Genomic DNA, 26,807 nt, shown 5'->3' with positions numbered 1-26,807 from the left:
GGGATAAAAGTACATTTTTTCAAGGGTGCACTAGTGCTAGCAAAGAGTTTCTTCCAGGTCAACTTCCAGAGCTCCCGTGTGGTGCAGGTGGCCATCCTCACACCCTGTCCCCAGTGGGTCCCGCGCTGCCTCTCGTGAACACTCAGCCACATCAGGCCTGTGTGTTGCTCCTGCCACCCTGCACCCAGTACACTGTGACACTCTAAGTGTCACTCCTTTACATTTATTAAGCACCTACTATGTTCTCAGTGCCATTCTGGGTGCCTAACACTCTCTAAATGAACCAGCCCTTCCAAACGTGGGTTTGGAAACAGATTTTACTCTAAAAGAGCCTGTTCCTCTTAAAGTCCTTCAGGGTCTTTGGGCAGGGGGAAGGCCCTCCTTGCTGGAGCAGTGCCCACCTGGCAGGCAGGAAGGCTACCACACCAGAAGGCTGACTGAGGTGCTGGCATAGCTCTCAGTGCCCAAACACCTGTGAAGAGTACTCAAGAGTCAGGGAAGTGTGCCCCCCTGTGCTCTCCTGAAATCAGGCACCTGAGCAGCACTTCCACTGGCCAGGGCTTATCTTTTCCCTTACTTCACCTGACAAGTGCTCTCCCCAATACGTGAGTGTGCAGAGATGCAGTCTTTCAGGTGGTTTTATTTTATCTTAAAATATATTTATTTATTTAGGGGTATATAAAAGTTCCTTGTACAGAGATTGAATTCAAGCCACAGCTGCCAAAATGCAGAACCATTTAACCCACTGTGCCAGGCAGGGAGAACCTGCACCTCTGCAGTGACATGCCCCAAGCCACTGCAGTAGGATTCTTAACCCACTGCACCCTACAGAAACTCCTTTCATGAGGTTTTCTGCTTTGGTTTTGCTTTCATTTATTTATGGCCACACCTGTGGCATATGGAAGTTACCAGGCTAGGGGGTCCAATCAGAGCAGCCAGCCTACGACACAACTTGTAAGTTGCAGTTTTTGGTAGATGACCCTTGCTGTTGCCAATCAGAAAGTTCTGGCAGTTACTCATGGAGTCCCACAGAATCAGGTTTGCCATTATCATTCTTACTTGGTTGCATAAGTTGAGCAAATGAAACAGCAAGGATATTTTTACTTTCCTAAGTGTTTAATCCAGTTTACATAATTTGTGTTAACAATTTAGAGGAAAAAAAGAAATAGAATAGCTTAATCCTGGAAATGTGATCACATTAGTTACAATTTTAACAGAATAATTGCCAGTGAGTACCATATAATCATTTGTATTTAAATGCAACCAAACTACTTTTATTTAAATATTGACCATAGAATAGTATAGAAAGAATCATAATCCAAAGGATACCCAGACATTTCAACTGTGGGTGTACATCCACCAGCATTTGCTTACTGTTATGTTCACTATGAAGTTATTATTGAATCAGGAAAAGACCCATGAGGAGGCATTCTTGCCAATCCATTCATTCTTAGGAGCTGATTTGTAGGCAATTCCAACTGCATGCCTGTGAGACAGTGAACAAAAGAAAAGAATAAACATTTATTAATGATCTGAGTTGTGCTAGACACCATATATATATGAAATAGAATACATGTTTCTTCCTTAAATAGTTTACATTTAGATCCATGATACTGACAACACTAGAGCTTTAAAAAAGTTAGCAATTAGAGTGTTGTAATTTTCAAGTCCTAGCTCAGTATATTTTCCAAGATTTTACTTTTAAAAGCTGGCAAATTTTTCTAGAAGTGGTTTCCATCACATACATACCTTTTAACCCTGACTTACTGGTATTATGTTTGTGCTATAGAACTGAATTGCCCAACCAAGACACTGACAACAGGGGCGAGAAAAGAAGTGGGGTATACTTACCATGTGGAGGAACCCATGACCACCTCCCAATAGTGGCAGCCACTGCCAATGAATATATTTCCTGCTGCCCCATAGCACCCTGTGCCACTAAACCTCTCTGAGGTATGGCTGTTCTTCAGAGAGCTTTCATCTTTCTCCATCTGCAATCCATCATTGGAGATCTTCAACTTCTTGTGAGTCATTCTGGGATCCAGTTTAAAGGATGGGCGTGAAGAAAGTAGAAACAAGATAAATGCATGAAGGGAGTTCCAGTTGTGGCTCAGCAGTAACAAACCTGACTAGTATCCATGAGGATGTGAGTTCAATCCCTGGCTTCACTCAGTGGGTTAAGGATGCAGCATTTCAGTGAGCTGTGGTGTAGGTCAAACACGCAGTTCAGATCTGGCATTGCTGTGGCTATTGGGTAGGCCGGCAGCTACAGTTCTGATTTGAGCCCTAGGCTGGGAAGTTCCATATGCTGCAGGTGTGGCCTAAAAAGACAAAAAAAAAAAAAAAAAAAAAAAAAAAAAAAAAAAAAAAAAAAAAAAAGAAAAGGAAAAAAAAAAAAAAAAAAAAAAAAAAAAAAAAAAAAAAAAAAAAAAAAAAAAAAAAAAAAAAAAAAAAAAAAAAAAAAAAAAAGAAAGAAAGAAAGAAAGAAAGAAAGAGAGAGAAAGAGAGAGAGAAAGAAAGATTCTTTTATTGAAGTATAGTTGATTTACAATGGTGTGATAATTTCTGTGGGAATGAAGTTGTAACTAAAGAAACAACCTCCTGGCTGAAGCAGCAGCTAAGTGCCTGTCAGCTGCCTCTGCTGTCCACATACCACCCTTCTTGTAATCTTGTAGCAACTATGTACCTTATGTCCTTGATAGCAGAGCTGCTTACCCAGCATTCCTTGTCAGTTTCACTTTTGTAACCCTGTTTACTCAGCTTCTTAGGAACACTGTCTGCTCAGGAAAGGGGGAGGGCCAGACTGCTTGGGCAGGAAAAACAAGACCTGGAAGTCTGTAAAGTCTGTATGGTATAAAAGCTACCCAAAACAAAGACCTGGGGCTCAGACTCTAGAGGCCACTTTTCTCAGCCAGCATCCTGTGCTGAAAAAGCCTGGCTATTTATTCTGCATCTCCAAGTGCAGCTTGCCTCTTTCCGCTGCTCTGGTTTCTGCAACAGTAGCAAAAAGTGATTCATTATACAGGTACCCACGTCCATTCTCTTTAGATTCTTTCCCCACATTATCACAGAATATTGAGTTGAATTCTCTGTGACATACAGCAGGTCCCCACTGGCCAATCATTCCATATACAAGTGTGCATATGCCAATCCAAACACACCCAGTCCATCCCCCCCTCAACCTGCTCCCTTTGATAACCAGAAGTTTTTCAAAGTCTGTGAGTCTGTTTCTGTTTTGCAAATAGGTTCATTTGTATCCTTTTGTAAAGATTCCACATATAAGAAACCGCACTTATAGGCTAATTAAGGAAGAAATGATTTTCCTTGTATTATAGACAAATAGATTGCAATTCTGAGATATTCCACTTTCCATAAAATAGCTCCAATTTTCCATACACATGCACAGGGTGTTAAGTGACGATATAAACCAAATATGTAATGCCACAAACATACACACACAGGAAAGTACTGAACATAGTATTATTAACAATGTCTTCTTTCCACAAAAGGAGAAAAAGGCATTTGAAAGATAAACACAGGTTAGGAAATTGTTTTCTGTCTGGGAATAAGACAAATCATACAGACAGTAATAGATGCTCTTAGTATGGAAACAGCAGGAAATGTCAAAAATTTTAAAGAACCCTCTGTCACTACTTCCTCAACACTCACAATTAAGCAAAATACAGAATAATCAGAACATTCAGAGAAGACAAGGTTTTCCACAATTCTTAAAGACTTATTGAGAGTAGAGATTTTATTATTTTTGATTTTTTTCTTTTGAGGATAAAGCAGTAGTTCTTACACAGATGTGAATCACAGATGTCCACAGGTTGGATCAGGAACATCTTTTCTGTTCTCTTGAGACTGAAAGTAATCAGAACTACAGGTCCTCTCAGCAGCTGTACCTGCTCTCACTGCGATAGATAAAGTATACTTTCTTTTGTGAATAACATTTTGAAAACATGTGTTCTCTAAAATATCTTGGGATGAAGGAAGGCACAACACAGAGAACACATGCAGTTGTCAGGAACTAAAGAAATGTGTTCCAATGACATGGACACTACTCAGACAGTGTTTGAATGTTCTAAAACAGCTGATGTTTCCATTCCGATAGAATGGTAACATTTATACATGCTTTATTGACCACATTATTATGAAATTGATATAAATTAATGCATGACATCATACTACCAAAACTCTAGTAATCATTCACTTTAAAGTTTTTGAGTGATTATACAGACCCACAAACACAGAGAGAGAGAGATGAGAGAGAATTAATTAACTTGTGTGCCTTCCTTTTGGCTTATCAGTATAAAATTTATATCCAGATTCCCAACTATCATTCACAAAACTCTAGTGATACTGGATTTAAAAATTTATAGTTGTGCCCCCATGAAATCTAATACTAAATAAGAACAAGAAACAGAGAGACAGAAAGAAACAAAAAGAAGAAAGGGGGGAAGGAAGGAAGGAAGGAAGGAAAGAAGAAAGGAGTCTCCACATGTATTTAAGACAACAGCAACCTGGAATGACATTACAAACTTCATATATAGATATGAAATATGTATATGTATATATGTATTTTCTACTTAGAACTAGGTTTTTTATGGAGGTGAAGTTCATGTTACATAAAATAAATTATTTTAAAGTGAATGATTCAGTGACATTCCACTCATTCACAATGTTGTTCAATCACTACCTCTCTCTGGTTGCAAAACACTCTCATCACCCAAAAATAAAACTTCATACCCATTAAACACGTTTTCTCCATCCCTTTCTCTCCCTGTTCCCTGGTAATCACCAATCCCCCATCTATTTCCATGGATTTCTCCATTCTGGATATTTCATATAAATGAAATTATATAGTAGGTTACCTTTTATGACTAATATTTCATTTAATGTTCACAGATATTGTATGAAATAAATAATAGTATCATTGGTTCCCATTTCATAGGTACACTTAAGAGATTATCTAGTCAGTAGCAGAACTGCTACTCGGTTGGGTTATCTGACTCCAGCATCTACACTCTGAGTCACTACATCACAGAGGAAAGAAAACCTACACATCTGTTAGGCCTCAGGAAACCTGTTTCCCCATCCGCACTTGAAGAACAGACTGTCTTATGAGCTTTAAACTTGATCAGGAAAAAGAACCAGGAAAATTAATCTATAAAATAGAAGATAGACACTCTATAATTTGAGTATGTGTCTCTCTGAAAAATAGAGCAATGTGATATTGTTTCAGACAAGCCCACCATTATGTTCTCTTTGATTTCATTTTATATATAGCAATTATACTAAAAATAATGGATATTAAATGCTAAAAATGTTTTAATAGAGAACAAAACTTTTGTAATTTTCATCAGTGCCAAGTTTAATTATGGAAAGAATGATTTACTACTCAAGCCTGATTGGAAATTGAAAACTTTAAGAGGAATTACTAGTATGTCATTCTTAGAATACACCTTGCCTTTTTTTACCCTCTAGACCTATGCTTAGTAAACTCTACCATCTAGAAAAAGATATTCTTTAACACAATTTTCTAGATACAGGTCCCCACATTCTACCTCATTGTACAAGTCTTTTATCAAATTCCCATAGGTGAAGATCTTTCTATGTTTAGCAGTGACTAATAGAATGTCTTATAGGCTGCACTTAAAAAAAAAAAAAAACAGTTAGTTACCAGGGCTTCCCCTTGTGTCTTAGCAGGTTATGAATCTTACTGGTATACACAAAGATGCAGGTTTGAACCCTGGCCTTGCTCAGGTTAAGTAAGAATCCAGCATTGCCAGAGCTGTGGTGTTGGTTACTGACATAGCTTGGATCATTTTGCTGTGGCTGCGGTGTAGGGTGGCAGCTGCCACACCAATTGGACCCCTAACCTGGGAACTTCTATATGCTGCTGGTGCAGCACTTAAAAAAACGTGTTAACTATTAGTTAAAAAACTTAACATGATATTTCATATTATTCTTTATATTTTACACAATACATTATTTTATTTTTTTATATTTGTATTCTTTATTTTTTATATCTTTACAGTTTTAGGTAGAAAGAGATAGTAGTCGTGACAATTATGGGACAGCCGGTGGCTGAGGTTCAGAGGCCAAGGTCTGGGGGCAGATGTGTGTCCTGGGCTTAGCATTGGGCATTTGGCACGCTGAGGGGGCGGGCCCACTGCCTGTTGGTCAGGGAGTTCTTCATCTTACCTGTTTGAGGAAGAAACCCTAGGGCCTGAGCTTTGCATTGAGGAGGCTGTCCTGTGGGCCAGAAGGGGCAGGGCGCTCTGACCATGGGGGAAACATGGCAGCAGCCTTCTCCTGCAGTTTCTGGATCCAGGTCTCCAGGACCATGTGCAAGTTTGCCCACAATGCCTGAGATAAACACAGACCACCTGGATGCAAAGCAGGTGCAGCTGCTGATGGAGATGTGCATCCTCATGGACAAGAAAGATTGCAGGATCAGGGTGGAGATCAAGAACTGTCACCTGAAGGAGAACATTGAGAAAGGATAACTGCATCAGGGTTTTAGTGTCTTCCTATTACTCAACATTGAAAATGAACTTGTGCTACAATAGCGATCAGATTCTAAAATTATTTTTCCATACTGTTTCACTGATACTTGTTTTAGTCATCCATTAAGTATCCCAAAAGAGCATGAAAAAAATGACACAACTGAAGTTAGAAGAGCAGCACAGAGGCCTGAACTGGGGATTCCTGTGGAAGTTCTTCCAGAAGAAAGTAATTATCTGACACAAATGCACTTTAAGGATCAATCTGATGATATCTGGGGAGAACATGAAATTGGTGAGGAAGAATGTAACCTTGAATCCAGAGCCCATTGAGACTAAAGCTATCATTATGTATCAAAGGAAGAACTAAAGGAACTTCTGAAAAAGGCAGCCACTGGTGAAATTAAGATAACCCTGTGGCTTCAAATAATTGCAGAGACTTTTCTCTTTCAGTGGTGGGATAAGTTAAGTCATTTTGGCTTCAAATAATTGCAGAGACTTTTCTCTTTCAATGGTGGGATAAGTTAAGTCATTTGAATCAGTTTATTGACCACAAGAAAATACAAAGAATGTAAACGTGGAGATGAATGACTGTAAAGTACTGAAGAATTCCTCTACTTGGTAAGCTTAAAATGAATTTTTAAAATGTGTTTCCCCATTGTACTCTCATTGGAAATACTGACATTTTACAACCAGAATTGGTATGGAAGAGAATTCTTCATTTTTTATTCTACTCCCCATATATGTGCACTGCTATTTGAAAAAAAAAAATCTGAGAAATGATTATTAAAAAAGAATAAATAAACTTAATTTAACCTATCTAAATAAACAAATGGTCATGACAAATTTGGATAAGTGAGACTCTTCATTTTTGATATATTATAAACATTTTTAGAAGACTTGTAGTGCCTTTTACTATTTTCCTGGTACTTGGCATATCTTTAAATTTTTTCATAATCCAGAAAAATGAACAATGGAATATATTTTCTTTTCCACGTCAACACAGGTCAAATTAACTTTCTATATTAGAAGATAATATAGTTGAACATATTCAAAGGCATTAAATTGTATATATCCTGATTTCTGTCATTGTAAGTTAATTCTGTGGTTTAATCATTCTAGAAACATTGCTTTTGGTACACATTCATTACGTTGTCATTGAAACAGCCTTTGTAGATTAGCAAATCTGTATTCAGAATTCCTGAGGACAGACCAGAAATCTGTAAAACACAGCTTGGCTCATATAGGTCATACTCTGTGATAGATGCTATGCTTGGGCTGGAGAAAAACTGGAAGTGCCCATGTTTTGGCTGGAGAAATCTTTGTTGGGGGCCATCTATTGCACTGTAGGACTGCAGCATCACTGCATTCTATCCCCAAATACCACTGGCACCCCTCCCTACATGGCAGTGACAATGGATGCCAAGTGTGACCTGGAGAACAGTATCACCCACAGTTGAGAACCACTGTCCAACATTCAGGCTGTACTGTACAGGTGAAATTAACAACAAAAAGGGCACTAATGTTCATGTTAAATAGATCTGGATTATAGAGTATGTTTATATTAACATTTAAGTTGCACCTTGACTGATGTACTTTTTATACCCTTGCCATACATTTCTCACATTTGAAATCTCAAAACAGCTTTATTATCCTTGAAAGCTACGTAATAACTAATGAAAATGATAAAAAATTTTCTTACAAAGCTAAATTTTTATAAATTCAGTAGTAAAATCCATTTATTTTTAACCCTGAATGGTTCATTTCAGACAGGACTGTATAGCATATAATTAACTTTATTGAAATATAAACTCCCCAAAAAACACTAAATGGAAGGAAAACACTGAGGTTTTGAAGCAGTGGTCAGGCCACAGGGTCTGACATGTCATAAAGCTTCAGCCTCATCAGTTGGACTCCATTCCCAACTGATCCATGCCTTAACCATGAAGACTAATGTTGACCAAACTCATGTATTTGCAAGAAAAAGGTTTGGACCATAGATCCTCGATCTTGGTTAGGTCTGGGGAAAGGCTGATGTTTCCTCATTTATAAATGTTGAGGTGGGAACTTTGGGCACCATTCTGCCTACCACAGCCATCTAAGTTAAAATAGAGAACCTGGTCACTGGTAGGGGCTTCTGAGCAATGATGCAGGTCCTGACACTGTAGCCAGTTTTCAGTCCTATCCTGCAATATTTACATCCATGATGGAAGTAACAGCCCGGGCCTGGTTGACTCATGTGATGCCTTCAGTGGTGGACATATTCCTATAAGGCTAGTCTCCACATGTGAGCAAATGTCTATCCTTATTAGCCACATGTGGACATAGCTGGTACTCTGGAGTTGGTGATTCAACCATGCTCATTTTTCCAGGTCTTTCCAACATCATAGTCATACTTTGGCTTCAACACTAATGGGCAGAATTTTGTAAGTACTATGACATACAAATTATCTACCTATAACTCAAACTGATTTTATTTTTCAATGGAAGTATAGTTGATTTATAATGTCATGTCAATTCCTGATGTATAGTATAGTAAGTTATACATACATACAAGTTACTTTTATATTCTTTTCCATTATGGTTTATCTGGGGATACTGAATAAGGTTTTTATACTATAGAATAAGATTTTGTTGATTATCCATCCTATACATAATAGTTTGCACCTGCTAATCCCAACTCTCAATCCATCCCTCTCTACCCTCCACCTCCTTGGCAACCACAAGTTTGTTCTCTGTGCGTCTGTTTCTGTTTCATAGATAAGTACAATTGTGTCATATTTTAGATGCCACTTGTAAATAATATATGGTATTTTCTTTCTCTTCCTGATGTATTTTACCTAGTATGATAATCTCTAGTTCCATCCATATTGCTGCAAATGCCATTATTTCATTCTTTTCTATGGTTGAGTCATTTTACTGGGAGGGAGGTACCTGAGCTGAAAAAAAATTGGGTCTGTCAGGAAGACCATCCAGTTCTTGGGGGCATGTCAATTAGCCTAGAATGCTTGGCCTCGACATTTTTATACTTCAAAACTATTCTGCTATGGAGCCAAGGAGGTATATGCATTCTGGCTGACACATCATGATGTATATAGGATCAACAGTCTCCTGCACTGGGAAAGTTCCTGACTGCACATCCTTTGACATCTTTTCCTGGAGGATTTTCTGATGGATTGGCCCCTGGCTGCTGGAGGGCTTCAAGTGTTGCAACAAATTCTTTTTCTATACATAGACAAACATATATGTGTACTGTTCTAAATATACATACCTGTGTCCCTGTGCAATGTCTCATTTTAGGCTTACAGTCATTTTTATTGTAAGTGTATGGATCACTGACATAGTAAGCTATAAACCATGGAAAACACCACTGGATGAAAATGGAGGAATATGAATTAGGGGCTAACTTATCCAAAACAAATCCCTCCTGGTTGCTTTTTTGTAAACTGCTATGAAAAACATAGAGTTGAGAGGTTGAGAGGATAAATTATGGAGTTCCCATTGTGGCTCAGCACATTAAGAACCCAACATAGTCTCAGTAAGGATGTGGGTTTTACCCCTGGCCTTGCTCAGTGTTAAGGATCCAGTATTGCCACAAGCTTTGGTGTGTGTTGCAGATATGGCTCAGATCTACTGTTGCCATGGCTGTGGTGTAGGCTCTAGCTGCAGCTCTGATTTGACCCCTAGCCTGCGAATTTCCTTATGCTGCAAGTGCAGCCATAAAAAGAAAAAAAAAAGATTAAATGACAATAGAGTGCTATCATGGATTAAATGTGGCTATAAAATCATTGACACTCTTCTTCTTGAATCCTGGTGGCTTTAGTGATTTGCTTCTCCATAGGAGACCACAGGAATAATTCTATGGAATTTCCAAGGCTAGCAGCATCAACCTTGGTCTTTTGGGTCATATGCTCATGAACTACTCTGAGGCCATCTTGTTGAAGAAAACACCTTAAAAGTTTACAGGGAAATGCTCTGAAAAGGAGATGCTCAGCCAAGCTCCATCCAATCTGAGCTATTCAAGTGCTCCTAAATGACATACTAGACATTAGAGAGCAGAGACTTCATCTCTATCCAGTTCTACCCACATGGCAGATTCCTGAGATAAATGAATGGTTGTTGTTTTTACCTACTAAGTTTTGTAACAGAGTGACAAACAAAGTGACAAACTAAGTTTTGTAAGTTAGTTAGATAAATGAATGGTTGTTGTTTTAACCTACTAAGTTTTACCTACTAAGTTTTGTAACAGAGTGACAAACAATCAGAATAGATGCTGAAGTGGCAGCTAGGTCACATGTCCTGGCATTGTTTACAGCTCCAAGACTAGGCCCTTAGCCTTTGCTCATCCAGAGATGTGGTGATGTCCTTTTGTGTCAATGCCAGTATTCTGTCCTCTTGCATGGTCTCAATGATAAGTCTTATTTTTCACTCTCAATGTCAAGCTGTAGGAGGAGCTGGTGTCCTCCCAACTAAAGAATTATGAGTTTGCAGAAAAAAAGTTAGAACCCAGGGTTTAGCCAGGGCATATGGCTATTGGAACCCATTTTCCAATCTGCTAAAGGAGGAAGGATCATTGCTTCTCTAATACTATTAAAAAAGCGATATATCTTACTTCTCAATAACAAGGCTGACGCAGCAAGATTCACTTCAGAATGGGATGAGTGATAAGAACAGTACACCTGATACCTCTTCTGTCTCTCTGAGGTGGGAAGGTGCTTGAAGTTGGTGTCAGGTCATTTTCCTTCAGTTTGCTCAAGAACACAAGAAACAAAAACGATTTCTGTAGTGCATAAAATATTTTATCTCAGTAGGAAAAAGTATGTACTGTGGCAAAATCCTAGGGTTTTGTTGTTGTTTTTCTTTCTCGGCTGCAGCATTTGGAAGTTCCCTGGCTAGTCAGATCCGTAATCCACTGAGTGAGGCCAGGGATCAAACCTGCAACCTCAAGGACACTATGTTGTGTTGTTAACTCACTGAACCACAATGGGAATTCCAATTAGCTTTATTTTTATCTTATCTATGGTGTGAGAGAATGTCAAAAAACCTTATTACATTTCAGTCATAAGGAAGTAATACAACATACAAACTAAAAAAGTAAAACCTACATTCCCTCTGTAAAAATACCTACGTATTAACAAACATGTCTAATTCAGGTCAGCAATAATGTGCTGATTCTACATCTTGCTTGTCCTTACACTGAGCTCTGGAGGTCAGGGGCAAAGGAGTTTGATGGCACGAGTTTAAAAAAATACCAAATTTTCTAGTAACATCAGACAAATTTTTTTTTCATATTTAAAGGATTAAGTAAATATTTAATTCCCAAGGAGTATGTCAATGAGTAAATTTTGTTTTCTCAGAAGTAAACAAAAATATTTTCTTGAAACACACAAAATAATGTTTTCCACTTTAATAGCATAAGGCAAGAGAGTCAGAGAGAATATTGTTTGAGAATCCATACTTTCTTTTATTTGGCTGCAAACTCTTTTTTAAGTATGGTATACAGGACATGCTATAATTTATAACTGATACATTGCTATTTGTTCTAATTAAATATGCATGTGTTCTATTACATGGTTTTACAAATTTATTCCCCAATGTATAAAAATGCTCTAGGATTTGGAGTTCCTGCTGTGGTGCAAAGGGATCAGAGGCATCTCTGCAGAGCCAGGTCTCAAGTATGACACAGTGGGTGAAAGGATCCAGTGTTATGACAGTTGTGGTGTAGGTCCTAATAACGGTGGCTTGGATCTGATCCCTGACCCAGGAATTCCATATGCCATGTGGTGGCTGTAAAAGAAAAAAAAGTATTGAAAGATATTAAACTTCTAAAAAGAAGCCTATAAAATAAGTAAACTACAATGTATTTGCAAACTATAAAACTGTTACGACTTTATCTAGCTCAGAATTTCTAAAAGCAGCACTACTGATTTTTTTGCCAGTACTCTTGTTGGGAGAAGATGAAGAGAAAAGCTCCACCCTGTAAATTAGAAAAACATTTCGTTTCAATTTGCCACATCTTGGTATGCAAAATTCCTGGGCGGGAGATCAAATCCTCACCACAGTGAAATGCCAGATCTCTAACCTGTTGAGCCACTAGGGAACTCATATTCCTTACATTTTAGAGTGGTTGGCTGCCTCCCTGGTCTCTACTCACTGGATGCTAGTAGTACCATCCTATTTATGCTAATCAAAATGTATTCAGGAGTTCTCATTGTGGCTTAGCTGAAATGAAACCAACTGGGATCCAGGAGGTAATGGGTTCAATCCCTGGCCTTACTTAGTGGCTTAAGGATCTGGTGTTGCCATGAGCTGTGTTGTAGGTCACAGACATGGCTTAGATCCTGAGTTGCTGTGGCTGTGGTGTAGACCAGAAACCACAGCTCTGATTCAACACCAATAGCATGGGAAATTCCACATACTGCAGGTGTGGTCCTAAAGAGAAAATAAAAGTATTGCCAGAGGTCCCCTTGGAAGCAAATTTTCCATAATGCAAATGAAACCCATAAGAATGGGGTCACTGCCTGAACATACATCAGAATAATAATTTGGTAAGAACAACTCAGATATGATTTTATTTATTTCGTTCAGCATTATTTACCCAATTTCTAAAATTCACTTTGATAATGTAAACACAGAGTTAATGTAATTTTGACACATAAAATTTGTGTATATATATGTAAATATATATACATATATTTTATAAAGTAGGACACAATTAAAAATAACTTAGAATAAAGTAGAATATTTGTAATGATCACATTTAATTAGATTTATTTAAGACTTAAATTTGATAGGTTCCTATAAGGAAATCGGTATGTTTTGTTATACAACCTTATGTCCCATTAACACGATGGATGATTAGAAAAAAATCTGCTCATCCTATGATAACTGTCAATGTTTTTCAACAGAAGAGTACACTGAAAGTAAAAGAACTATGCATAATAACCCATCCATTTCAGAAAACACTCAAAAATAATAAGTGAGTGGCATTGTACTCTGTACTCTGACAATGTTTTCATAGAGGGCAAATGTTTTCACATGATGAAGGGCATTGGATGCGTATTATGTTCCAGAGATTTTATCTATTATTATTATTTTTTAATTTTTTGTCTTTTCTAGGGCCACTCCCACGGCATATGGAAATTCCAAGGCTAGTGGTCCAATCGGAGCTGCAGCCACCGGCCCAAACCAGAGCCACTGCAACGTGGGATCCGAGCCGTGTGTGCAACCTACACCACAGCTCATGGCAAGAATGCCAGATCCTCAACCCACTTAGCAAGGCCAGGGATCAAACCTGCAACCTCATGGTTCCCAAGTCGGATTTGTTAACCACTGCACCACAACGGGAACTCCTGTTCCAGAGATTTTTGCTCTCTGACAACATCTAAGAACATCTGGAATGCTTCCCTGATATTTTTAAAGTTTCTAATTTCTTCCAGGAAATCAAACACTATTATCTTAAAATCAAATAGTAATACAATAATGGTAAAATAGCAATCAATTATATGTAATTGCAATGTGACAGGAAAAAGCTTTATATCTCGCCTAGGACAATTACACATTTATATATATGTATACATTTTAGATCAAGTAATTCTCAAATTATGCATATACTAGTAGCTTTACATATACTTGTTTATTTACACTTCAAAATAATCCTTTCAATGTGCAATATTTTATGGTCTTCAATTACAGAATTATAATTCTGTAACAAATCCAGTTTTTTATACTTTCAGAATTACTACAACATGCACAATATTATCTATTCATATGTATATGATCTATTCCTTCAAGCTTCTCAAGATGAAATGAAAAAGAATGAAGTCTCAAGGATTAACCACAGAAGAGTTCCCTAGTGGCTCAGTAGGTTAAGGATCCAGTGTTGCCACTTCTATGGCTCAGGTCACTGCTGTGAAACAGGTTTGATTACTAACCCCAGAATTTTGCATGCCCTGGGAGTGGTCAAATTCAATAAATGAATAAAAGCAACCACAGAAAATGCCTCATGATTGAAGCATCAAACTTTATCCCAGAGAAAGAAGAGTTTATACTTCAATTATTTTGCATTGCTAATTTACAGAATACAAAGTTCAATTGTTCACTGCTTCCTGAAGATAAAGCCTCAAAGATTATGTCAATAACATTTGTGTAAATAATTCCTAATTTGTACTCTCCTAAACTTGTTTGGTTTTCACATATATCCACTGCGAGTGCAAAAGTAGAGGATCTATTATGGTACTCAATCTAGACCAAAGAGAAGCAATGTGTTGCAACTTCACTCTGCTCTAATGTTGGAGACCACTGAACTGCAGAACTCTCAGAAAGCAAACTTGGTACATGCAAAAGCATGATAAATCAAGGAATGCTTGTGATGGCAAAAGGCAGATAAGCATGTCTGCTGACACAGTGTTCTAAAATGCAGGGTCTCCTGTCAAAATAAAATGAGGGGCTTATATGTTAACTATATTGTTCTTTAGGCAGCTGTACTATATCCTAGATGTATACACCTGTGACTTTTATTGCTATTAGCCTCCCTAAATCTCACTAAGAGATAGCTTTGATACTCCCTGTGCCTACTCTTGCTCACTAATCTAAACACATCACTTTCCCTAATAAGTCTTTTGGGCTAAAGCCTAGGGGCTTTTATTCAGCAGAACAGAGTGCCTCCTGGTTCCCCACTTTTAAAATGTAAGAGTCTCGCGTGCTTTGCACGCCTCTTTCAGGATCTCCCATTGACCTGCAGCGCAGGATGAAGCACTCTAATATTAAACAGTTTATTTATTTATGTGTCTTCTAGCTGATTTTCTGAGAGCTGGTGAAACTGTCACCATCCATTAGGGGTAGTGTCAAACTTCCCTGGTGGCATATGCTCTGTAAGTGTAGAATCTACACTTATTTTCCCAAATACAGAAAGCTGGATTTACTCATCCATCCATCCATCTATTCCATCCATCCATCAATGCATATAATAATTTTATCAATTACACACATACATAATGAGGATGTGCTAAATACCAGTGCTACATAGAGGTTGGAAAAACTCAATCAAGGATCATATTCCCAACTGACAAGAAGTTTCTAATATGGTTGTGTTGACAGATAAGTCAACGGGTATCCTAAATCAAAACAATCAAGAAATATAATGAATTGAGAATGATGAAGGTGGTGGAGGAGTAAGACATCTCACTCAACTTGTCCCACAAACACATCAAAAAAACACATCTACATGTAGAATGATTCACACAGAACACCTACTGAACACTGGCAGAAGAAATTAAACCTCCTCAAAGGGTAATAAACCCTCCACATAACAGTACAACAAAAGCAAATAAGAGAGAGAGAGAGAAGGAAGCAAGATGGGACTAGAACTCTGAGAGGGAGCTGTGAAAGAGAAAAGGAACCCACATCTTGGGAAGCCACCTAACCAACAGGGAGATGAACTGAGAATGAGGGACCTCAAAGTCACAGAGAAAAGTGCAGCAGCTGGACTGAGGAGGGAAAAGCAGAGTGAGAACCTCAAAGATCATCTGCATACCACCCCAGAAACCACAGCCTGAGAAACTCTGGTGGGGACTGTGTGCTGAGACTCAGGCTCCAGAGGTCACTTCTGGTGAAAGGACTATGGATGGCTGTGTGGAGACAGCCTGAGGGGCTGGGGAGCAATGTGTCATGATCTAGGGAGCAGAACACCAGAGCTGAGGGAATCCAGGAGGAGGTCTGGGCCCACAGGAAAGCAAAGTGCCACTGTTGGGGGAGGGCAAGAGGAGGAGAAGTGGACTGCCATAGGACTCATCTCTGCACACATGCAGGCTCTTGGAGGGCTGGCCGCCTCTGGCTCAGGCTCCACCTGCAGCTCCAGTCCACCTATTGACTGCTTTGTGCTCTTCCAGAATTCTGAAGAACAGGAAAAAAACTAATGTAGCCTCTCATAGTATTAGATTAGCTTCTAGGAAAACAAGGGATGAGGTAGGAGAGAGAACCAATCATAGTCATTTATATTCCAAGTATGGATCATTATCAGGATCCAAAATGTTCAGAAGATACGTCAGTAAAGTGATGACCTACAATATCATAATTGGTATGAAGTTACCTGTTTTTTGGGACAAGCATTGCTGGAATAGTTGGTTGGGTATTAGAAGAAAAGGAAAAGAAAATATCAAAAAGAAGCAGTCTTTTCGCCCTAACACTTGGCATCATTATACCACAGTTCACAACACTGGATCCTTAACCCACTGAGTGAGGCCAGGGATTGAACCCATGTCCTCATGGATACTAGTCAGTCTCCTTTCTGCTGAGGCACAAAGGGAACTCCTATAGCTAATTTTTTTTTGTCTTTTTGGGGCCACACCTACAGCATATGGAGGTTCCCAGGCTACGTGTCTAATTGGAGCTACAGCTGCCGGCCTATGCCAGAGCCACAGCAATGCCAGATCCAAGCTGTGTCTGTGACCTACACCACAGCTCACAGCAATGCTGGATCTTTAACCCGCTGAGCAAGGTCAGGGATCAAACCCACAACCTCGTGGTTCCTAGTGGGATTCGTTTCCACTGCACCATGACAGGAACTCCTGTAACTGATTCTTAAAAAATTATTATTCATATTTTCACTTCTGCATCCTTTTTTTGCTTATTTAACATTGCTTTAATTGTTGTAAGCCAGATGTTTTTTATGCATGTAAATCTGCTCACATCATCTTAAAATCTGAGAGAATTAACTAAATGCCAAATTTACTTCCTGTATGGTTGAACAAGTGTCATTTACTAAAGCCTTTTTTATGTGATTCATAAAATGACAACAATGGCCAATTAATCTGTTAGACAGATGTTAGCTCCTTACCTCCACATTTAGGTGACTCCAAACTTCTTTTAATGAAAATGTTTAGCTATGATGTTTGACACCAAACTTATCTCACAGAGTTTTCCTAGTGTATAGATTAAGAGGTTAAACATAGGAGCAATGATGGAGTAAAACAGGACAAATACTTTATCTTCAGGAAAACTGGAGCAAGGTCTAAGATAGGTAAAGAGTGAAGCAGCAAAAAATAAAATTACTACAGTGATATGAGAGCCACAGATGGAGAGGGCTTTTCATCTTCCTTCAGCTGAGTGATTCCTTAAAGTGAATAATATAATGACATAAGAGAAAATAAAACCACACATGTCATTGAGGCCACCATTCCTGAATTGATAAGCATAATGACAGGCAACTTTTAGCAAAGGAGAGATGTCATAAAAATAGTGATTGATCTCATTAGGACCACAGAAAGGCAACTGGATTATCATAGACAATTGAGAAAAGGAGTGAACAGCTCCACCAGCCCAAGCAGCTAAGACTAGGAAATTGCATCTTGTCCTGCTCATGATAATCATGTAATGGAGAGGTCTGTAGATGGCAACATGGTTATCAAAGGCCATGACTGTAATAATTAAGACTTCAATCATTCCAAAGAAATGCTTGGAAAAGACCTACAACATCCAATTACCATAGGAAATGGTTTTCTTTCCACTAGCAGGTCACCAATGAATTTGGGAGTAATGCTAGAGGTATAGCAGATGTCCAAGGAAGAGGACTGAGGACTGTGGCAGAGGAAATAGTATGTGGGTTGGTGAAAAAGAGGACTGCATCTAATAGTAATAAGAATCAGAAAGTTTTCTATCAACAGGGCAATGCAACAGAATAAGAAAAACATAAAGCACAATATTTATATGTTCTGGTAAGAAGAAAGTCCCCAAAAATGAATAGTGAGATACTGCTCTGACTTTCTATATAATTCATTTTGCCATCTGTTATAAACAGATGATTTAAATATCTGAAAAGAAAAATCATGAATTTTCACTTAAAAATAGCAAGAGAACTATGTCTAGATACTCATATTGCAACAGAACAAAGGGTGGGAAAAAATGTATACATGTAAGAGTAACTTGATCCCCATGCTGTACAGCAGGAAAAAAATTTTGAAAAAGCATCATAATAAAAATTTCAAATTTACCAAAAACAATATCCATTAGTAGTAATATTAGTAATTTCTTGAATTTAAGCTTGAATTTTTTCTCTTATTTTGTAAAAAGTATTGTGAAATAACTTTATCATGGGAAAATGAATTAATTTTCAACATTACCATCAATAATTATAGGATATTTAAATGGTAGAGAAAATATTTTATTGTGTATTAGATAACAACAATTTTTAATTTACATAATTTTTTAATGTACACATTTTTAAATGTATAAGCCTCCTCCCTACGGTCAACTGGACTTTTTCCAGGGTGCTCTAGACGGATTTTCGGTTTTGTTTGCAACTTTATCCTCAAAGGTGCAAATTTATTGAAATTATATCACCTTGAATTACTTAATTTGATTAGTCACCCATGTCATGTGAACAAACAATATAAACTGGACATATAAAACTAATTGTTTCAGGAACATTAAAAAGCAAAGTAGGTTGAAACTATGCAGCAAAACATAAACTTCAACTGAGTGAATTTGTGAAAAATAATCACTAAATTCTTTCATTTCTCCTATTTACAGAATAACCTTGTATGTAGGACCAATCAAAATGATAAAATACAAGTATAAATTTCAAAATCATATTTGAATCATTCATACTCTATAACTTCTCTGAGAATTTGATGTGACTTATACACAAGCTAGGCAATAAAATTCAATTAATACAGAAAATAGCTCTAGGATAGATTGTCAGCACTAAAATCCTATTCATTGCATTAATGAATGGGAGAAAAATTCAACAATTTCATCTTTTGTACAGTATTGAAGTTTTATACAGAGAGAAAGAGCATGTAAAATATAGTGTTCTCCAGAAACTGTTTTATAAGGTGTTGAGGAGTTAACTTATACCCTGTGGGGATATAAACCCTGCAGTACACTTTCAACCAGTATGGGCAGATGTGGACGCCATCTGGGTGCTCAACATGACTTTATAAAACACAGAATGCTTTTGTAGCGAAGTTACTCCGAAGCCATCATGTACAATGGCTTACAAATTCACCATAAATAGGTAAATTAGTAGCAGTTTAAAATGTTCAATACTGTGAGAAACAAATTCTACTTTTATTCTTTTTTCTTTTTCTGGCTGGACCTGCAGCATATGGAAGTTCCTGGGCTACAGGTTGAATCAGAGATGCAGCCAGGGTCTACAACACAGCCGAGGCAACAATGGATCTGAGCTACATCTGCAAACTGTAGCACAGCTTGTGGTGATGCCAGATTCCTAACTTGCTAAAGGAGATTAGGAATCAAACCTGCATCCTCATGGACACTATGATGGTTTCTTAACCTGCTTAGTCACAAAGGGAACTCCCAGTTCTATTTTATTTTATTTTACTTTATTTTATTTTGTCTTTTTAGCTATTTCTTGGGCCACTCCCATGGCATATGGAGGTTCCCAGGCTAGGGGTCAAATCCGAGCTGTAGCCACCAGCCTACGCCAGAGCCACAGCAACGTGGGATCCCAGCCGCGTCTGCAACCTACACCACAGCTCACCCCAACGCCGGATCCTTAACCAACTGAGCAAGGGCAGGGACCAAACCAGCAACCTCATGGTTCCTAGTCTGATTCTTTAACCACTGCGCCTCCACCAGAACTCCTTTCCTTAGTTCTTAAAGGAACCCTCTCCACCATTCTAACCTTCTCAAAAAAATCAAACAAACTAAAACAACGCACTATGAACTCTCAGCTACAACTCAGCTGACATCCTTGCTGCAGTCCCCTAGGCTCCAGGTGTCCCTCAGCATTCCTGTAGGCTCTCCCCTCTAAGGCATGCGCGCCAGCGATCCCCACCAAGCACACACCACAAGCCAGTGGATTCCCGCCCACATCCACCCTCCCACCACTCACCCAGTCGCCCTCCTTCCTGAGGTGTTTCCTCGGAATTTTAAAGGGACCAACACCACCCTCTCCCCCTTCGCGCACAACCACACACACAAAAAAACAAAGCAAAACAGACAAAAAAAAAAAAAACCAACAGAAAGACAAAAAAACACCTCACTGTTACCTGTCAGCTGGAGCTCCCCTGACACCCTTACTGAACTCCCTCAGGCTCGCGGGGTCCCTCAGCATTCCCTTCTGCTCTCCCCTCTGCCCCACCAGGCAAGCGGGGCCCCGCCCCCCTCCACCCTCCCAGCCCTCACCCCTTCACCCCCCCTTCCTGCCATCTTTCCTCAGCTTTTTCAAGGGACCCTCTCCACCCTCTGCCCCTTCTCAAAAACTCTCCTCCCTGGAAGCTGTCAGCTGCACCTCCACTGGCAGCCTGACCTCTCTCCCACCGCGCCTGCCAGCGTCTCTCCGCAATCCCTTCCGCTCTCCTCTCTGCCCCACGCACGCACGCCAACCCCCACCACGCAGGCCCGCCGGGCCCCGCCCCCCTCCACCCTCCCAGCGCTCACCCCTTCACCCCCCCCCTTCCGGACCTCTTTCCTCTGGTTGCTCAAAGGACCCGCTCCACACTCCGACCCTTCGCCAAAAACTCCAAACCAGCTGGCTTACCTGGCAGCTGAGGTCCGCTGACAGCCTTACTGCACTCCCGCCGGCGGGCGCCTGGGGTCCCTCAGCATACCCTTCGGCTCTCACCTCTGCCCCACGCACGCAACACCCACGCACGCAACGCACGCAACGCACACCACGCAGCCGCCACACGCAAGCGGCTCCCCGCCCCCAGAGACCATCCCAGCAGTCGCCCCTTCACACACACCTGCACCCCCCCACACGCCCCTCCCCACACACACCCAGCCCGCCCATCTCCCCTTAGCTTTTTAAAAAGACCCACACCACCCTCTTCCCCTTCTCCAAGAAAATAACAAACAACAAAAAACGAAAAAATAATCACGCCCTTACCTGTCAGCTGCAGCTCCCCTGACAGCCTTACTGCACTCCCTCAGGCTCGCAGTGTCCCTCAGCATACATACCCTTCGGCTCTCCCCTCTGCCCCACGCAACAAACCCCCACCACGCACGCGACACTCTCAGCCGGGTTCCCGCCCCCCTCCACCCTCCCAGCACTCGCCCCTTCAGGCCCACCCCCCTCCCCAGCCGCTGCCGCCACCCCCACCCCGTCCCTCAACCTTCCTTAGTCTTCTAAAGGAACCCTCTCCACCCTCTGCCCCTTCTCAAAAGAATCATACAAACAAAGAAGAAACCCACCCTTCCCCCCACTATTAGCTCTCAGCTACACCTCAACTGACATCCTCACTGCACTCCCTCAGGCTCCAGGTGTCCCTCAGCATTCCTGCAGGCTCTCACCTCTGCCGAATGCACGCGCGCGCGCGCCATCCCCACCACGCACACCCCACAAGCCAGTGGAGCCCTGCTAACATCCACCCTCCCAGCACTCACCCCTTCGCCTTCCTTCCTCAGGTGTTTCCTCAGGATCTTAAAGGGACCAACACCACCCTCTCCCCCTTCGCACAAAACTACAACGCAACAACAACAAAACAAAGCCAGACAGACCACAAAAAAATCCAACCCAAAGGAAAAAAAAAAAAAAAAACACCGCACTGTCACCTGTCAGCTGCAGCTCCCCTGACACCCTTACTGCACTCCCTCAGGCTCGCGGGGTCCCTCAGCATTCCCTTCTGCTCTCCCCTCTGCCCCACCGGGCAAGCGGGGCCCCGCCCCCCTCCCCCTCCCCCGTCCCCGCCCTCACCCCTTCACCCCCCACCTTCCTGCCATCTTGCCTCAGCTTTTTCGAGGGACCCTCTCCACCCTCTGGCCCCTTCTCAAAAACTCTCCTCCCTGGAAGCTGTCAGCTGCAGCTCCACTGGCCGCCTGACCTCTCTCCCACCCCGCCTGCCAGGGTCCCTCAGCAATCCCTTCCGCTCTCCTCTCTGCCCCACGCACGCACGCACACACGCACGCACGCCAACCCCCACCATGCAGGCCCGCGGGTCCCCGCCCCCCTCCCCCTCCCAGCGCTCACCCCTTCACCCCCCCCTCCTGACCTCTTTCCTCAGGTTGTTCAAAGACCCGCTCCACCGTCCGCCCCTTCGCCATAACATCAAAACCAGCACGCTTACCTGGCAGCTGAGGTCCGCTGACAGCCTTACTGCACTCCCGCCGGCGGGCGCCGGGTGTCCCCTCCCAGCATACCCTTCCGCTCTCGCCTCTGCCCCACGCGCGCAACACCCACGCACGCAACGCACGCAACGCACACCACGCAGCCGCCACACGCAAGCGGCTCCCCGCCCCCAGAGACCATCCCAGCAGTCGCCCCTTCACACACACCTGCACCCCCCACACGCCCTCCCCACACACACCCAGCCCGCCCATCTCCCTTAGCTTTTAAAAAGACCCACACCACCCTCTTCCCCTTCTCCAAGAAAATAACAAACAACAAAAAACGAAAAAATAATCACGCCCTTACCTGTCAGCTGCAGCTCCCCTGACAGCCTTACTGCACTCCCTCAGGCTCGCAGTGTCCCTCAGCATACATACCCTTTGGCTCTCCCCTCTGCCCCACGCAACAAACCCCCACCACGCACGCGACACTCTCAGCCGGGTTCCCGCCCCCCTCCACCCTCCCAGCACTCGCCCCTTCAGGCCCACCCCCCTCCCCAGCCGCTGCCGCCACCCCCACCCCGTCCCTCAACCTTCCTTAGTCTTCTAAAGGAACCCTCTCCACCCTCTGCCCCTTCTCAAAAGAATCATACAAACAAAGAAGAAACCCACCCCTCCCCCACCATTAGCTCTCAGCTACACCTCAGCTGACATCCTCACTGCACTCCCTCAGGCTCCAGGTGTCCCTCAGCATTCCTGCAGGCTCTCACCTCTGCCGAATGCACGCGCGCGCGCCATCCCCACCACGCACACCCCACAAGCCAGTGGAGCCCTGCTAACATCCACCCTCCCAGCACTCACCCCTTCGCCTTCCTTCCTCAGGTGTTTCCTCAGGATCTTAAAGGGACCAACACCACCCTCTCCCCCTTCGCATAAAACTACAACAACAACAAAACTTTATCCAAAACAAATATGTTTCATAATATTAAAACAGACAATCATTACCCCAAGCATCTTTCTGCAGTTTGAAGCAATTTCTCAAGACAATGGCTGGCGGAGGAAACAATGCAATAGTCAACATATTCGTTCTTTTGGTATTCTCAGAGTTTCCCAAATTCAAAATTGTTCTCTTTGCTGTATTCTTGGGGATTTACCTCTTGACAGTGGTCTAGAATGTGGGCCTCATCCTTCTGTTTAGGATGGACTCCTGCCCATGTACTTCTCTTCCTCAGCATCTTATCCTTCTTCTATTTCTGCTATGTTACCTCCAAAACCCCTCAAATGTTCTCAAGCTTCTTCCTGAAGCCTGAATTCATCTCCTTTACAGGGTGCACCATACAGTGCTTTTTTCTAGCCTGGGTCTGACCGAGTGCTGCCTCCTAGCCGCCATGGCTTATGATTGCTATGCTGCTATTTGCAACCCTCTCCTCTACACAGCCATTGTGTTCCCCACTCACCCTGTGTGTGCAGATGATGGTTGGAGTCTATATAACTGGTATCCTTGGCTCATTGATACAACTGTGTGCTTTACTTCAGCTCAATTTCTGTGACCCAAATATTATCAACCACTTCTTTTGTGACCTGCCTCAATTATTAGTCCTCTCCTGCTCTGAAACATTTTTCCTACAAGTCATGAAATTTGTGATAGCAGTGATTTTTGGTGTGACATCTGTCAATCATCATGCTATCATATAGTTATATCATTGCTGAAGATAAGCTCAGTGGAAGGCATGTCCAATGCCTTCAACACCTGCACTTCTCACCTGACAGCAGTGACTCTTTTCTTCAGATCAGGACTCTTTGTCTATATGTACCCCAGTGCTAATAACGCTCTGAGCTATGATAAGATGGCATCTGTCTTCTACACAGTGGTGACCCCCATGGTGAATCCTTTGATTTATTCTAAGGAAAAAGGAAATTAAAGATGCCCTTAAGAGGTTTAAGAAGAGAATGTTTTCCCATCATCACAGTTAATTAATGGTCCGATAGGTTAGTGATCCTGTTGACTGGAAGTTTCCAGACTCTGGAAGGGAAATGCATGTAACTTCATTCAACATCGCTAATGCTCTGGCAGGATTACAATTGAGTCAAAACATCCAAATCCAGAACCGGCTGAGTGCCATGTAAAGCCTGTGGCTTCTTTGAGTCTTGATAATAGACTCTTCTCTCTTACACCAGCAATGACTTCACAAAGCAGTTAATATATCTTTTTTTTTATTTTTAAAGGTTTTATTGAAGTATAGCTAATTTATGAGGTTGTGATAATTTCTTCTGTACAACACAGTGACCCAGTCATACATATACACATATCCGTTCTTGATCAGATTCTTTTCCTACATAGATTATCACAGAATATAGGGGAGAGTTCTCTGTGCTACACAGCAGGTCCCCATTGGCCAATCATCAGTGTACATATGCCAATCCCAAACCCCTATTCCATCCCTCCTCCCCACCCCCAACCTGTCCCCTTTGGTAACCATAAGTTTTTCAAAGTCTGTGAGTCTGTTTTTGCTGTGCAAAAAAGTTCATTTGTATCCTTTTTTTAAAATATTCCATGTATAGGTGATATATGATACTTGTCTTTCACTGTCTGACTAACTTCCCTCAGTATGATAGTTTCTAAGTCCATACATGTTGCTGCAAATGACATTATATCATTCTTTTTATGACTAATATTCCAGCAGTTAATGTATTAATTTTTATGTACATATAACCTTCAATTTATCAGTGTTTACATACCCTTACATACCCTTTCAAAATTTCAGACTGCAGGCTTCAGAGAACGGTACTAAACACAAAGTTAGTAAATAATCTTTCTCACACACATCCCAAATGAAACAAGGTCCACTTTGTCCCAGACTCCAAACCCTCTGGATGCCTAGGCACATTCCAGTTTATCGATGTGGGGATATGGAGAGAAGCAGAACTTCAATTTTGACATAACTTCCCTGCCATGGAAACCTACCTTTATCAGAATTAAGTTGCAAGTATTTTTGCCCAGTGTGTGGCTTATTTTATTTTTCTTAGTGGTATCTTTTTTAAAGTAATTCTATGGAGACATAATTCATATACCACACAATTCACCCTTTTAAAGTTCAGGTCGATGATTTTTAATACAGTTACAGAGCTGTGCAACCATCACCATGATGAGTTATAGAGCATTTCATCAACCCAAAAAGAACCCCATACCCATTAGCACTCAGTCCTCATTCCCCTCAAACCCTGCAGCCTCAGACACCACTAATTGACTTTCTGTCTGTATGGATTTACTTGTTCTGAATATTTCACATAAATGGAGTCAAACAGTAGGTAGTCTTTTGTATCTGGCTTCTTCTTTCACTTAGTATAATATTTTCAGGGTTCATCCATGTTGTAACATGTATCAGTACTTCATTCCTTTTTATTGCTTAATCATATTCCATTATTATAAATAAGAATGAAATATATACATATATATATATATATATATATATATTTAGGTTGTGGGTTATTGTTGTTGATGTTTGTTTTTTGTTTGGTTGGTTTTTTTTTTTTTTTTTTTTTTTTTTTTTGCTTTTTAGGGCCACACTCACAGCATAGCTTCCCAGGCTTGGGGTCCCATCAGAGCTGTAGCTGTCAGCCTACACCACTGCCACAGCCATGATGGATCCTTAACCCACTGAGCGAGGCCAGGATCAAACTTGCATCCTCATGGATGCTAGTCAGACTTGTTAACCGCTGAGCCATGATGGGAGCTCCATATATATAAATATATTTAAATCATTCATCAGTTGATGGACATTTGGATTTGTTTTCACTTTTTGGCTATTATATATAATATGCTGCAGTGAACACTTGTGTACAAGTTTTTGTGTATATGTATGTTTTCATTTATCTCAGGTATATACATGTAGGAGTGGAATTGTTGTGTTATATGTTATTCAGTGTTTAACCTTTTGATAAGTGTCAGACTGTTTTTTAAAGCAGCTGCCCTTTTTACATTATATACCATCAACTTATGAGGGTTCCAGTTTCTCCCCATCCTTGTCAATTCTTGTTATATCATCTGCCTTTTTTATTGTAGCCATCGTGTTGGGTATGAAGTTGTACAGCATTGCGGTTTGGATCTGCATTTCCCTAATGGCTAATAATATCAAGCATCTTTTCATGTGCTTGTTGGACATTTGTTTATCTTCTTTGGAGGAGTGTCTATTCAGATCCTTTTCCTATTTTTAAATTAGGTTGCCTATCCTTCCATTGCTGAGTGTCATAGCCCTTTATATATTCTAGATATAAGGCCCTTATCAGATA

At 40.9% G+C, this 26,807-nt stretch overlaps 1 protein-coding gene and 1 pseudogene across 1 annotated transcript; one reads left to right on the top strand and one right to left on the bottom strand.

The window, feature by feature from the left end:
- Positions 1-1,097: 1,097 nt before the first annotated feature.
- On the bottom strand, positions 1,098-20,997 carry LOC110259041 (probable E3 ubiquitin-protein ligase MID2). Its single transcript, XM_021082333.1, has 3 exons — positions 20,782-20,997; positions 1,852-2,034; positions 1,098-1,486 (listed from the first exon to the last, which is right to left on the bottom strand). Exons 2-3 carry the CDS (start codon positions 2,031-2,033, stop codon positions 1,405-1,407), a joined length of 264 nt encoding a protein of 87 aa, XP_020937992.1. The 5' UTR covers position 2,034; positions 20,782-20,997; the 3' UTR covers positions 1,098-1,404.
- Positions 6,208-7,353, top strand: LOC110259040 (annotated as a pseudogene).
- Positions 20,998-26,807: the final 5,810 nt, after the last annotated feature.

This window comes from Sus scrofa, unplaced genomic scaffold, assembly GCF_000003025.6.
Source record: "Sus scrofa isolate TJ Tabasco breed Duroc unplaced genomic scaffold, Sscrofa11.1 Contig690, whole genome shotgun sequence".
In the NCBI taxonomy this organism is placed as follows: domain Eukaryota; kingdom Metazoa; phylum Chordata; class Mammalia; order Artiodactyla; family Suidae; genus Sus; species Sus scrofa.
Note: the sequence above shows the minus strand (reverse complement) of the source record. Positions and strands in the feature narration are given on the sequence as shown.